This window comes from Excalfactoria chinensis, chromosome 3 (genome assembly GCF_039878825.1).
Source record: "Excalfactoria chinensis isolate bCotChi1 chromosome 3, bCotChi1.hap2, whole genome shotgun sequence".
Taxonomy (NCBI): Eukaryota; Metazoa; Chordata; class Aves; order Galliformes; family Phasianidae; genus Excalfactoria; species Excalfactoria chinensis.
This window is the reverse complement of record NC_092827.1, coordinates 82,496,319-82,510,799: the sequence shown is the minus strand read 5'-3', so window position 1 is coordinate 82,510,799 and position 14,481 is coordinate 82,496,319. Positions and strand designations below refer to the sequence as shown.

The following is a 14,481-nucleotide window of genomic DNA, read 5'->3' as shown; positions in this document are numbered from 1 at the left end:
GTGCCCCTGAAATGTAGCAAGACATAACTGTACAATGAGGAGTGTTATGCTCCAAAAATAATTAACAAATAAGAGGGACAACTTGTTTGTGCAAGTGTCAGGAAAAGAACAGGTAACATTTGGCTGGGAGAAGCCTATTACTGAAGTTTGAAAGCAAATCTCTTTCTATCAGCTATGTAAGAAGATGGTAAGGCTGTGCTGTTATTGAGTGCTACAGATTCCTTAGCTGAGTTTGGACAAGTCACTTCAGTTTCTCTGTCTGCAAGGCAGAGCTAACAATAGTGCTTCACAAGGACTAGTGACAGTCTTCCCACTAAGGATATTGTTTGCTCCTTCTCATTAATTCTTCTGGTACATGCCAAGGTGGGTGTACTTGCCAAGTGTGGAGTCTACTACCGTAATCTCCTCATCTATAGGTTTGAAAGCTTACACCCTGTTTCATCATTGAAAAGGTTGTAATACTTCTTTTTAGTGATATTAAGTTGTTGGGTCTGTTACATTTCCTTTTCTTTTAAGAGTGGTCCCACAAGATCTAATATTTCATCCTTTCAAAAGCTGAATGCAGTTCAATCTCTGGCCAATAAAAAGTAGAAGTAGTAAAACATCCTTAGCAGTAACATGAAGAAAAAAACCTAGTCACAGCCTCTTCAATAGCACTGAGCTATGCGCTGTAGCAAGTCAGCTACTATATAGAAAAACATCCAAATACAGTTGAGTATGTTTTATTTATAACTACATTTTAAAACTCTTCTAATATTATGATGGTTGTGAAAGCTAGTGATTAGAGATTACCTGTTAGTGAAATTGTGAAATGTTGCACAGAATATTATAGTTGTTAATTATATGGAATTTGCTACACTGCATCCACGCTTTCATTGCTTATATTTTTTTAACCCGATGGCACCTCTTACACAGCAGTGATAAACTGATCCTGAAATACTTCATAAAATATTAACTTAACATACCTGTGTAAAACAATAAGGGAAAAACAATCATGTTTTACCTCCCCTTCTCGAATGACTATGTCTTTATGCTTCTTATTTTCAATTATCTTCAAACACATGTCTCCTTTCAGTTGGTAAAAAAGCTGAAGGAACAGGAAAACCACATTAGGTCAAGCGCTTCAAAATATTCTGTAATTCATTTTCTGTATTGAAAGGATGTATGTACAAATACATTCAGCCTGTTTGCAAATAGATTTTATGTAACTTCCAACCTTAATTGTTTTAAAAATTTTATGACAGATCTATAATTTCATTATCTGTGCATATACATATGATGGTCTTTAATTGCTTGAAGAGCTGTACCGTGAATGCAGTGAAATCCCATTCCACTGTCTCTATTCCTGGCAATTACACTTTGTAGGACTGGGACTTTATGGTTGAGATACCTGTTAATTCAGCTGGATATAAAGCTTCATTTCTGTTGTTTTTTCAGTACAGATGCATCAGGGTCTTCACTGTTAAATTCAGCCAAATTAAATACCACTTTTTCCAAATATGCTTTAACTATGCATGCCCATTTGCCTGAGGTGTGATGGTGTTGTTGTTTTCCAGAGCTTTCTCATGTGGGAATAATTGCCCACTTAGAAGCTGTTCTGCTTTATTTCTGTGGATACTTTGCAGCTCTGCAACAGCTGCTCCTCTGTGTGCTCCTTTCCTTACTGTGTATGTAAAAGGATTATGTCCTAAGCTTACATAAGGACAGGACCACTGAACTCGTAATTCTGTCTTCAGTGACCTTTCCATAGTTCTGTTTTCAGAGTAGCTTTCTTGGGGCTCTGAGGTGCTCAGATCTGGCCTCAAGTTTCATGGCAGAGCTGTGATGCAATCTGAAAGCAGGTCTCTTGTTGACCAGGAATAGGTCTCTCATTGACCTGGAAAAGTGAGTGCATTTTTCATATTTTGCATAATGATAGACAACAATAATCCAAAAAATCAACTTTTCTTGTTTTGCTGTGCTATGGCCAGCTTCATCTCATATTCTATGTGCCACAGCTAGAAACTGAACAGGCTAATTTATGCAGTTGTTGAAATTCAGGTTGAAATTGCTTGAAATCTGACTCAAAGTTAGAACTACAATGGAATTTTTAATTTATAGTCATTAACTACAACTTTAGCAAAATGAAAATAAAGAGTTGATGAAACATGAAGACAAAAGAAACCACCCAAGTATAACAAAAACCAAGCCTTTTCCAACATTAGAGGTTAATCAAGTTTTAAATTCAGGGTTATTTTCTGAAAGTTTTGAGATATTGATTGATGTATTTGTCTGAGGATCCAAGGCACAGTTTTATAAGTGTAAAAGTAAATGCACTGACAAAGGAATGAAAGAGCACAGAACTGAATATATAGAATATACACTGGAAAAAAGCTCATGTGGAGAGCTCTTATGAGAGCTCACCTTGTACCAGAGAGATAACCATGGCTAAATTATAATTCTTTTCTAGGTGGCCAAAATACCTGGCTACTTATTCTCCTTGCACTCTATTTTCCCATGTTCTCTTCATGTCGTTTTCTTGTGTGCTACTGAATGATTGTATAAATGTGACAGTAGCACTCATTACTGAGCATGTCGGCCAAGGCTAGAATTGCTCACTGTAGAACATAAAGAGACTGGAGCAGAGATATGATCTCCCCTTTTTTTGCAAAGATACACCTTATCTAAAACAGAAGATCCTGATGGCTTATCACACAGGCCCTTGTTAGTATGGCAATACAGAAATTGAAAGATCCTTTTTGAAATGGCGACTTTTGGAGTGGTATCTTCCCTATAGCTATTGAGGGAGCTATTCCTGGATGCTTTGAAGGAAATGCATGCTGATGAGGGAAAGAAGAGGAGGCAAATTCTGTGTTGTTTGTACTGGATGAGCATATTTCTTGTAATGGGAAGGGAAGGAGAAAGGGACCATTCAGCTCAATAGTAGAGCATCACAGTCAATAGGAAAGATTCTTAATACAACACTAAATTTGAATTTAAAGAATTGTTTTGTAGTGGGAAAGGAGGAGTGAGATGGGCTATGCGTTGTTAATAGAAGTGGTTTTTTTTCTGTCTGAATTTAAGTTCTACCTTTCATTGTAAATTATGGTCTATTCTTCAAACTTTTTTGGGGAAAATGTCAGAATGATTTAGTCATCCATAAATTATCTGATGTCACTCTGCAAGGTTGTGATTACCAAACCTACTGATGCACTTTTATTATACCTGAACTTTATTGAGGAAACTGTCAGCTTGCTCAGCATCTCAGTGAGTTATAGTCCATGCCCATTTCACAGGACAGTTTGCCAATACAGTATTATCCTGCCATTTTGCTGGAACTTTAATCTTTCCTTAGTGCTTACCAAGCTTTGCATTTCAACCTCTCCTGATGTACCCTTCCCTCCACCCTATCCCCCAAACAACAACAAAACCTCACCTAAGTAACAAAGTGCTGATGGGTGCGTATGAGCATGCTTCAAACTTTCAAACTGGATAGTGTTGTGTTAAACTTTAGTGGAAGGCAGCCGGGCTAGTGCTGAATCAGTGCTGAATCTGTGAAGAGGTATTCCACCCCAAATATGCAATCTCTGGCAGGCATTTCTGACAAAAAATTAGGTGGAGTTATGGAGATGTAGGATGTTTACCTCAATGAGAGTAACCAAAGCTACTTGTCTTGGTAGGAATTCATTTCACTAGCGGAGCAGAAAATATGAATACTACCTTCAAAAGAGCACTATCATCCCTGCCATATGACTGTGGCAGGACTATTCCCCTTTTATACAGCTTCATGCATCTTGGCAAAGTAATAAAGGAAGTCACAGGGAAAGAACACACTATTTCTTACTGGTTTGCGTAGACCAGCTACAAGTCTATTTTATATAAAGCTGTACAGTGACAGTGGGTGTATAGCTTGCTAATTTATATCCAATGTTGACATCAATCTATGTTTAGATATAGTAGCTCAGTTTCATGAGTGCTTCTGTGGCTGAGAGCTTATGAATAAACATCTGAAGCATCTGGAATTTGCAGTGTACTTTGTGTACTGCTTCTGAAAGCGGAATTCGGGATTGCTCAGCCACTTCTGGGGTTAGGCTCTGACTAGGCATATTCTGGCTTGCGTTGCATGTTAGATTAAGTACTGAATTAACTTGAAGAAGAAATCAAATTCTGATGCGGGAGTAGAGTCCGTGTGTTCTCCAGACTTCAGTGGTGACAGTCCATGTGAGCAGAGAAAAACAATTTTTCTCCCTTACTCATTAAAGGTGTTTCAGCCATCAGAAGTCAGCGAGGTAAACAGATGAGACAGGCAGAGAAAACTATGTTGTTTTTTTCTTCTCATTTACGCATCACCTGTGAAATGTGGATACCAGCCAAGTCTCATCCCAGCAATTGCACGCAGTGAATTTAGAATTTCTAATTTGCAATCTTTCTGATGCAAAAGGATCATTATTCTCATTGGCACTGTAATAACAGAAGCTTTGTTTCTTATTACAGTATTAAAGGGTTTTCACTAGATAAAATGTGCTTCTTACAGTAAAAGTAGCAAAAAAGGATTCTCTTGCTTTGATTCATGTCTCAATTTTACTTGAGAGAAAAGCACCACAGTACCACCTATGGCATGGGTGTCCAACCTTTTGTCTTGCCTGGGCCATGCTGAGTAAACAGGAACTGTCTTGGATTGTATACACATGAGTTGCTCTGAAAGTAATACCTCCTATTTATTTCCATAGAAACTACACCAGATACCAAGAACACCGTAACACTATTTGATAGAGCAAACTTTCAGCTAGAAAACACTATTTTCAATATAGTCACTGCCATTAGCTGAGCTTTTTCAGCAGTGCTGAACAAGAGCCTACATGTTGTAATCATAGAGGGGGAAAAAAAAGCCTGCAGCAGTGAAGGTGACCCACTGTTGCTACTCCATAAATGCAACCCCCCCACCTCACTGTGCTAAGGTCCACTTTTCTGTTTCCATAAATATTCAGCAAGCATTTATAAATGTTAGTAGGTGCCATTTTTTTTCTGCTGGAGGAATTCAGTGATGCACCTTTTGCTTCATACGTGCTTCTATGTCAGACTGTCCCTCTGCTGCCATCTGTCACACAGCAACAACGTGTAACAGGATACTGGTGGGAAGGTTCAGTCTCTCCTGAGGTATTGCCACCATCTGCCTCTGAAGACATGGGCAAATACAATAAAAGAGGAGGCACTACTTCTGGAGCAGCTCTTGTAAAATATACAATAATATACAAAATGCAAAGCTATATTTAAATAATAAAACATTTTGAATTTTTAACATTTTTCTTAAAGCATTAAAAAGAGTGGTACCAAAACAAAACTAGTGGGATAGGTGACCCTGTTTTTGTGAAACCAATCTATCAGTCTGGTCTGATGGCAATGACTGCAATTCTTAGTGAGCACTCAAGGTAATTAACAGATTTCTGATGAAATTTTACTTTCCTTATACTTCACCTTTGACAGTTATTCACAAATGTGTGTACTGTCAAAAAGTGATGATGTGAATAAGGTGTAGCTGTGAAGGATATTTCTCTTTGGTAAGAGAGGTTGAAATGGAAAGTATGGCTGTTTATTCTTTGCTGTTTAGAGCATTATGTATAAGCCTGTGTATCAAAATGCATACAACTGTATTTGACATCTCTTGAGTCAGCACTGCCATGCCCTGGTTTTAATTGACATGGTGTTAATAGCACACTGATGGTTTGGTTACTGAATGGTGGGTGTGTGCCTGGGTCCACTCTGTTGGGTAGAGTTCATGCATTTATAGTATGGGACTGCAGGTTGGATGTGGCTGACTGACTGGAATGACTGTCAGAGCCCCCTTCCCATTGGCATCCATTATCCCCATAAAATCTAGAGGCAAATCAGAGTTGCTAGGGTAGAGTTTCTCGAAAGCATACTACCTAGAGAACAACACAGGGCTGTCCCTTTCTTCTAGCTTCAATTGAGCAGATTTGTCAGAAGTTGGAGCGACATCCTACTTGTGGTACATTATGTGAAGGGGAGAAAAAGAGTAAACAAAGCTCAGGTTGGGAAATGCAGTTGAGCTCTGATAGACACATCTATGTTATTTTTCACAACAAGACAGATACATTGCAAGCAGAAAGGGCAAATGTGGAAGAAGAAGCTGAAGGGACTGGCCCAGGTATTCAGATGAGAGGGGAGCTTTCCATCCTGAGAATCCTCTTCAGGGGAATAATGACAAGGCTCTGATCTTTGAGGCTGGATCAGTATGTATCTGGTTGTATCTATAGGAAATAATCTGGCTGCTGAGAACAAAAACTTTAGGTTGAATACAGCACAATGAGAAGCAGGGCTTTTAAAATCTAGAGCAATATTGTGCCAATGCAAATGTGTTGCAAGTGGCAGATGAAAAGGCTGATTTGAATTTCTCTGCATGGAACTGCACAGCTATCTCTAGACTCAACATCAGGTGTGAAGAGAATGTGAATTATAAGAAAATTAAAAGCAGTTATTTGAGATTCATTTTGTTTAAGTGGTGGACTGGAATAGGCAAAAAGGAGCCTAACTACTTTTGTGTTCCTACTTTTAGAATATTTCACCTTCCCCCAAAGCAGCCCACACAACACAATAAATAAAATCTGAAAATGATTTTACTACAGTTAAGTTTTGTTATGATCGTGGGTTTTTATGTGCCATTAACTTCCTCTGAAACAAACAGTTCCCTTCAGCTTTCACTTACCTTATTTCTGGAAAGCTATAAGATGAATGAGATGAAACAAAATTGAGCTCTTCCCCCCACTCAGGCTTTTCAAGTAAGCAAAAATGCAGTAAATACACCATGAATTCTGTGAGCTGAGTAAACACCTTAACTCTGTGCCACAAATACATGATGTCAGGGCTGCTATACAAGCCTTCAGTACTTCACATAGGATTCACACAAAAACTTACAAAACTAGCTGTATAACATGAATGCTTTCTTTTTAGTATACACTAAGGAAATTTTTCCTGTGTAGCCATCTAGGTGCTTTTTTGCAGAATTTTGTCATATTTTAACAGAAGATGCATTTCCCAAAGCAATTCAGTTGTGTTTTGAGTCTGTATGAATAGGTGTATGGTAATTCTTTTTGTTATCCCTGTCCTGATAGAGAAGGCTGCAAAATGGAGCTTTAAATTCGTATACAAAAAAAAGAATGAATATGATAGTCAAACTTTCAAGCCTAAGAATGTCGATGGTTTATCTCTTGTAAGATGCAGCTTAATTTTGCTATTTATAAAATCTGTCCAATGGAAAACAACATCCTGTGCATGAGACAGTATTTCTGTGCAGACAGATTGCAGATCAGTAGTGCACAGAAAATTAGGAATGAACAAACTGTAAAGCTACATATATAGGGAACCACTGCTTGCTGAGAACAGGAAAAAAATGTGCTAGGCCAGGCACTGTTTTAGTTCACTCAATTACAGACTCCAAATGAAGTGTCCAGACTCCTTCGTAATTAGCCATCAGAACAGATTATTCTGATATACCTGCATGCCAAAGGTGCCAGCAGACAACAGCTCGGGAGGAGGATGCACCCAAGCAGTCATCTCTGCATGTCAATGGCTTCCTGCTGTGAACTGCAGGCTGACTAGCATGCCTGCCATGAGGCACAAGCTATGTGTGGTAACAGACATAAAATCATGTATAAACAGATATAAACAATTCTAAATTTAACTCTTCTTTCCAAACCAAACCTTTTTGCCACCAGGATAATGGGAGGAAAGCATCATGTATATTTGCCAAAAAGATTATGGGTTTTTTGCATTCATGATTTGGCCTGTAAACAGTATGTCTCTATTTTGGGTTTCAGATTTCACTTGGTACTATAAATAACATTTTGTCTGCCAAAATAATTGCTGAACACTGTTTTGAATCTTTTTTTCTCTCTCTTTTTTTTTTTTAAATCTCGAGTCTAATTCAGGAATATACTTTCATTCTAGGAAGATCTGTTCTTTTTAGAGGAAAAACATGGGCTTAAAGAATTAATTAGATCATAGGAAGTTGCAAATGTCTGATTAAAAAGCTATTGTAAAGTGCAACATTTGACCGTATTGATCTGTGTAAAAGCTATGAGCCAATTCAGTCTGTTACTATGAATTCCTCTATGGTTTGGAGTACAAATGGGATCTGTTATGGGGTTTTTAAACTTCCATTTCTAATCGCTAAGTAACTGTAGCAGAATTGCTATGTAAAAGAAAATATTAGGTGTAAATATACCTGCAATGACTGAATTAGCAATATTAGTAATGACCTTAATACTGTAATAATTTACATACATAATGCATATTGATATAAATTATTTCTCTGTGGGTGTGGCTAAATTTTATACTGTTAAAAAGTCATGGAGTAAACTTATGCTTATTAAAGGTGGACCAAATCCCTTCCCAGCACATCTAGCAAAGAAGAAAATCTGACGTAAATAATATTTGATAATAGGTGTGGGTCCCTTCCAACTCAAGATATTCCATGATATTCATCTGATTTTCAGATGAGGGAAGAGGAGATGAAACATGTTTTTAAAACGAAACCAGCTAGGAATTAATCAGGGACAAAGGATAAGACAGAATAAACTTAAAGATACGGGGAAATATGAGACCATAAAAAAGAGGAAAATATATAATTATTGTCTATATACCTCTTCTCGTGGATATAGCCTTGTCCCTGGCAGGGGGGCTGGAACTAGGTGATCTTTGAGGTCCCTTTTGACTCAAATCATTCTGTGATTCTCTGATATTTTGTACTGTAGATCATCCTGTTATTCCAGATAAATATCATCTTTTTGTTTTCAGTCTATAGCTCTTGCATTTCTTCAAAGCTAGATAATAAAATAGTTGTATAAAACCTGAAAGGCTAAGTTAAAGACAAAACATTATTTGGACTCATTCACTTCCATGCCAAACTTGGCTTTATGCTTTGCAAAACCTTCATGTTACTGACCTTTAGAAAATCCACTCACTCTTTGTAATCTAACTTGTAACTCTTACCCTCCTGTTATGGCATATTGTTATACATGAGATATTCTTTTCAGTGCTTTCTAAGCAATCAGGCTCCAGAATGTAGTTAATCCTTCCTAAGTATACAACCACGTTGACAAAAACACATTTTGTTTTCATAACTAAGTATCTCTGGAATTTTCTTGTTAAATGCATGACAGATGTGAAATTTCTCTGGTTAGCAACTATCACTTGGTAACACACAGCCCTGCTTCTCACCCCAAACAACTTGCTGGCGTGGCACCAGGTGTGGTCAGGGCTGCCCCTATGTAGCTGATGAGAATGGAGCTGGAGAGCAGGGTCAGACAGGGCTGTGCCCACGGCTGAGGGTGGGTGGTGGGACTACTGTAGCTGTGCAGAACAGGCAGGTGCCAGACACTGATAAGATGGCAATTGATCTTTCAGAATAGTAGTTATAATGACTACAGACAACTAACTGTGCAGCACAGATCTAACAGAAAATGAACTAATGTTTCTGTGAAATAATTGAGTTGTGATTAATGATTTGGGGGTAAGTAAAGATAATTTTTTGTTTCTCTTTACAAGTAGTTATTAACATGCCATACTTCTTAAAAGTTTACAGATGCCTTGGATTGAATTTCTGAAAGTGCTTAAAATAAGGTGGCCAAATTTATTGAAATTGTATAAAATTAAGGTACTTTACTGGGGAACAAGGCAAATAGTCTCCCATCCTAAAATCCTTATTGCCAAGCCTCTACTGTCATCTTTCCATTAAGACTGCTGCAGAGACAACTGTTACCTCTAAACTAGTGCAAGCAGATAAATCTGTAGGCCTAGTGAAGAATTTCATGATAAGGGCAGTAAATAAAGCAGATGGTTGCATTTTTTCATTGGTTTCTACTATTTCTTCCTGCATTACACATTTGGCCCAATGGCTACTCAACTCAAAGAAGCAGGATGATGTTCCTTTTTTACAGTAGATATGCAGGAAAAAAGGATGGATTTGATTCTTAAAGAGTCTCTGCTATACACATTCTGAGTTGAAGAGGTCCATTGAGGTCAAGTCAACCCAAAATCCAGACCCTATGCCTGAGTGTGTTCCAAATGCTTCTTAAACTCTGGCAGGCTTGGTGCTGTGATCGCTGCTTTGGGGAACCCATGCATTTTGAAAGTGTCAGAACACTTTTTCTAGTTTCCCTTTGGAAACTAATTATAGCAGAATAGATTTGATCTCATCATGTTTGTTTTAAAGGAAGTGTACAGGCTGTGTTGTTCTGTTGCATAAATCTGTTTAGTTCTTTGAATAAATCTAATAAATACTGAGATTGGCATTGCTTATTTGTAGCTTCAAAGTTAGAAATATTCTAACCTTACAGATCAATTAAAACAACAAAATATAAATGAGTTATTGGTTACCTCCTCTCCTTCTTCAATATGATAATCCTTCCTTTCGTTAGGCCCTCCAACAAACATCACATTCAATTGATATCGATGCCTAGAAAAGAAATGTGACTTTTTAAAGCTACTTCTACACATAGCATTCTTTATTTCATGTAAGTTTTGTGGAGCATTTTTTTGTTTGTTTTTAATGTTTTGAGGACAGTAAGGAGGAGCAACATCCAAAATGAAAAAAAGACCTAGAGCATCTTCCTGCTCTGCCACTGGCCATCTATTTCTGTCCTGGTGTTTCAGTGCCTTCAGCTATGAAAAGGGGACAAAGGAACTTACCAACAGCGGAAAGAGATTTGAATTGTAAAGACAAAAATTAGTATGCCACATGCATGAAACAGGAAAACATCCTTTAAATGTGATCTTACTAGTGCTAGAGTCTATACAGGTAAAATACCATGTTAACAGTTTATTAACTGTTAAAATATACTTGGTTCCTAGTGGTGGAATTACTGGAGATTCTGACAGGGTGAGCGAGCTGGTGCTGTTCAGCCTGGAGAATAGAAGGCTCTGATGTGACCTGATAGCAGCCCTTCAGTATCTTGAGTATCTTCTATATTAAAAAAGATATAACATAGCAGTTTCCTAATTCCTTTGTATGGCAAGACCTCCTATAATCCAGAATTGTTTACTATGATTCAGAATTAGTCCTAAGATCGCACTGATGTGTGAGCTGAGGGATGCTGACATCTACTTTTCAGTAAAGAGATTTTGGGTAGTACTAGAGATAAATGGCGATCATCATAATACAGAACCAGCAGGTCAATGGTCCACTGCAACACGGGGAAGAAACATTTGTCTCTTTGTCAGCACTTCATAAGCCTTCATTGAGAGAAGCCAAGCAACTATGAACTGTTCAATGTATATATTTGATCTGCTACCGTTATCATGTTTACTCTGCTACCACTTAAATGGTAAGGAACACCACAGTAAGCATTAGTAAAAGAAAAGTACAAGTAATAGATACAAACATCTCCTTGATCAAATTCAAGTATAAAGAATTAGATTACAATACTTTGATTATTAACACCATGGGAAGCTATATGCATTATAGCACCTGGCTTAAATGCCAATAACTTAAAATAAGGAACCACAATCAAAGTTGTTTGCATCAGACACATTTAATACTTGTGTTCAAGGACACATCAAAATACTTCTGCATTAATGAATCTTTATAGAAGGGTAGGAAGACCAAATCAATAAAAACATATTGAACAATTTATTAAATAAATTCAAACCAACACTGGACAATAGGAGAGAAACTATTTGAGTATCTTGTAGCCTATTTTTAAGGTAAATTAATTTTCAGAAACCCCCCAAAAAAACAGTTTTTTGAACCCTGTGGTTCAAATCATTAATTTCATTGAGTCAATAATTACAAGGGAAAATATCGCTCTCAAAATCATTGTTCTTTAACTTCTAGTTACTTTTTTGCAAACCTGATGTTGGTTCTGTTATTCTATGGATTTAGCTGTTTTTTACATAATAAGCAGGCACTTATGAGTTAATTCTTCCTATTTTTAACAATTAAACAATGACCCCATTAAAAAATTCTTACCATCAAATACAAGTAGGAACTTCAGGAGGTTTGTTTGTTCACACTGCTAGACAAAGTTGTCCAGTTAATATAATTGTATTGAGTTAGGAAATAAAAGCCATAAGAAATAAGAGGTTCAGTTAAGACCATCTGGGATGTATTTAGCATAGTTTCAATGTCAAAGGTTTCAGGCATGTGGAAATTACTTGATTACATTATTTTTACATTTAGAATGAGATGATAATCAATGGCCTATTAAGCTTTACATACTCTTATTTCTCTTCCTAATCACATAAAGAAAATGTAACCAGCAGACAACCTTTTAAAAATATCTCAGGACTGTGAAGAATGAGATATTCTGTGACTACAATGAGGTCTCCTTAGTGTAAGTACCATATTCTGAACTCAGAGAGCTTTAGAAGTGCCTCAGTGACCCTGGAAAAATCAGCTATGTCGTGGGTTCTGATTTGGCACAAATTGTTCTTTGAGGTTAGAAGTAGTTAAGCTTGCAAAGCAGCGTAATTAAAATATATATCATTAAATTGCAGCTCTTAAGCTGTATTGTTTTCTTGACTCTGGTAAAACTCTTTAAGTAGATGGTGATTCAGGAGCTAAGGTTTTGTTTTGAAATCCCAAATAAGTTTTTAAAATGTTGACTTTCTTAATTGGGTGGAATGTAAAAGAAGAAATGTCTGATAGCAAATTTAGAAACAAAATGTCCAATTGATGGGCTGTAAGACTTAGAGTTTTAACTATTAAATATCTTTGAAATTTAAGATCATTAACTACCTGAATTTTTTAAGACTTAGGCCACCTTGTGATATGAAGGCCATGAGAAGATTTATGTGCTGAGTACAGTTGTGCAAAGCAATGATAAAGTCTTTGGAAATAATCTTGAAAATCTACTAGTTAAATCTTGGAAAACTGCCTAAAGCTTTTTCGGAAAATCCTTAAAGCCTGTAGATAACACCAGGAGCAGGTGGTGAGAGGCTCAAAATCTATATAATATAAGGCTTGTCTCTCCTCCTCCACAGATTAAAGCTTCAATTTGGGGGGAGGAATAAAAATTATTTAATCAATGCAAATTTTATCATGAAAAGTATCCCTTGCTTCAGTGTGGCTTTTTGCAGTATTTATGGGGGAGACTCATCAACACTGACAGCTTAGGAACCTGTGCACCTTTCTAACCTCTGATAGACCTCATGATTCAGTTACTACACAGAGCTGCTGGTAGGTTGTGCAGAATAGTTCAGTAATAACAAAAGGTTCATTTTACTAATGAAAAAAGAAAAACATGATTGTTTCACATAAAATTTTACTGACATCATTGGTAAGCTTTAGAAATGACTAGGCTTTACAAAATGCTTCCTAAATCCATTCTGAATGTGAAAGAAATTAAAGCACTCATAAAGAGAAAACATTTTCTCCTCTCTCACTGCAAAACTGCTGTGGTGATTTGTTCTATAATTTCTTAGTCAGAACACAACTTCAGTTTCAATAGCAATATCTCAGTAAGGATGTGCATTTTACCTTACTTATGCTTTGCAACCATAAATGTGAAAAGCAAATGTGTCTGTGAACAGAAATCTGTCATTGTTACAGTGCTGCTTTTGATTAGAGGTGGCCCTTCAAGATAGGGCAAGGCATACATTCTTTGCTTTTATAATATTTAAAATTGAAAAATAAGGAGAAAAAGCAAGTGTTCTTGCGTGTGGGTCTTCTATAATTTCTTATGATAGAATCTTCTATGATTCTTATAGATTATTTTCTCTCTTATGAAAACTTTACAGATGAGTAGTTTTAGACTAAATATAGTGTCCTCGACTTCAGTGACTTCCTTGCTAACTTTACAACCAAAAGGTGTCACACATTTGACCATTTAAACTGGAATTTGTTCAAGGGCTTTGACAGTAACAATATGCATGCTGGAAGCCTGTATAATGCCCGTGTTTTTCTTCTCCTGTTAGCCAGATAATTATTGAGTATATAGTTCATAGCTCTAAGCTGCTAATTAGTCCCCTGAAATTGTCCATCCTCACATAGAACAGAGGGTCCTTCCCTGCCTTGACAGCACTGGAAATGCCCAGTGTAATTCCTGCATTCCTCCTTTGCTTTTCTCCTTGCCTTCACATGGTACATCCTGCCAGTTCTGATTGCTCCTGCTTATCTAGCCTGCCTGCAGTGTCAGAATGACCCCCCAGCAGCTCTGATAGCTGCTTCAGGTTGTAAGACAGTAATGCAAATCTACTGGCTAGATCTTAACATTTATGGATGGGATTCCATCTCCTCAGATTTCTGTGAGTTTATTGTCACAGGGCCTGATGCAAGGTCCCTTAGCGGCCTAATTGCCTGCAAGCTGAAGTGAGATAAACATACTCAAACTGATCTTCTGCAAAATCACATTCAAGTTACTTCCTGTTCTTCAAAGCTGCAGTATGAGTGACTGCTGTATGAAAGCAACTACACTTTCTTACATTTCAACAGTCTCCTCTTTTGGTTAGGAATACTTATATGACTAAGGACAATGTAAAACATTC

General features: G+C 37.1%; 1 protein-coding gene across 1 annotated transcript in view; it reads right to left on the bottom strand.

Moving 5' to 3' along the window:
• Positions 1-14,481, bottom strand: part of HAAO (3-hydroxyanthranilate 3,4-dioxygenase) — a 31,922-nt gene that overhangs the window by 17,347 nt on the left and 94 nt on the right. The window contains exons 2-3 of the mRNA XM_072332828.1: positions 10,375-10,453; positions 1,004-1,087 (exon numbers count right to left, since the gene is read on the bottom strand). Of these exons, the coding sequence (XP_072188929.1) occupies positions 1,004-1,087; positions 10,375-10,453 (163 nt within the window). The remainder of the gene's footprint in view (positions 1-1,003; positions 1,088-10,374; positions 10,454-14,481) is intronic.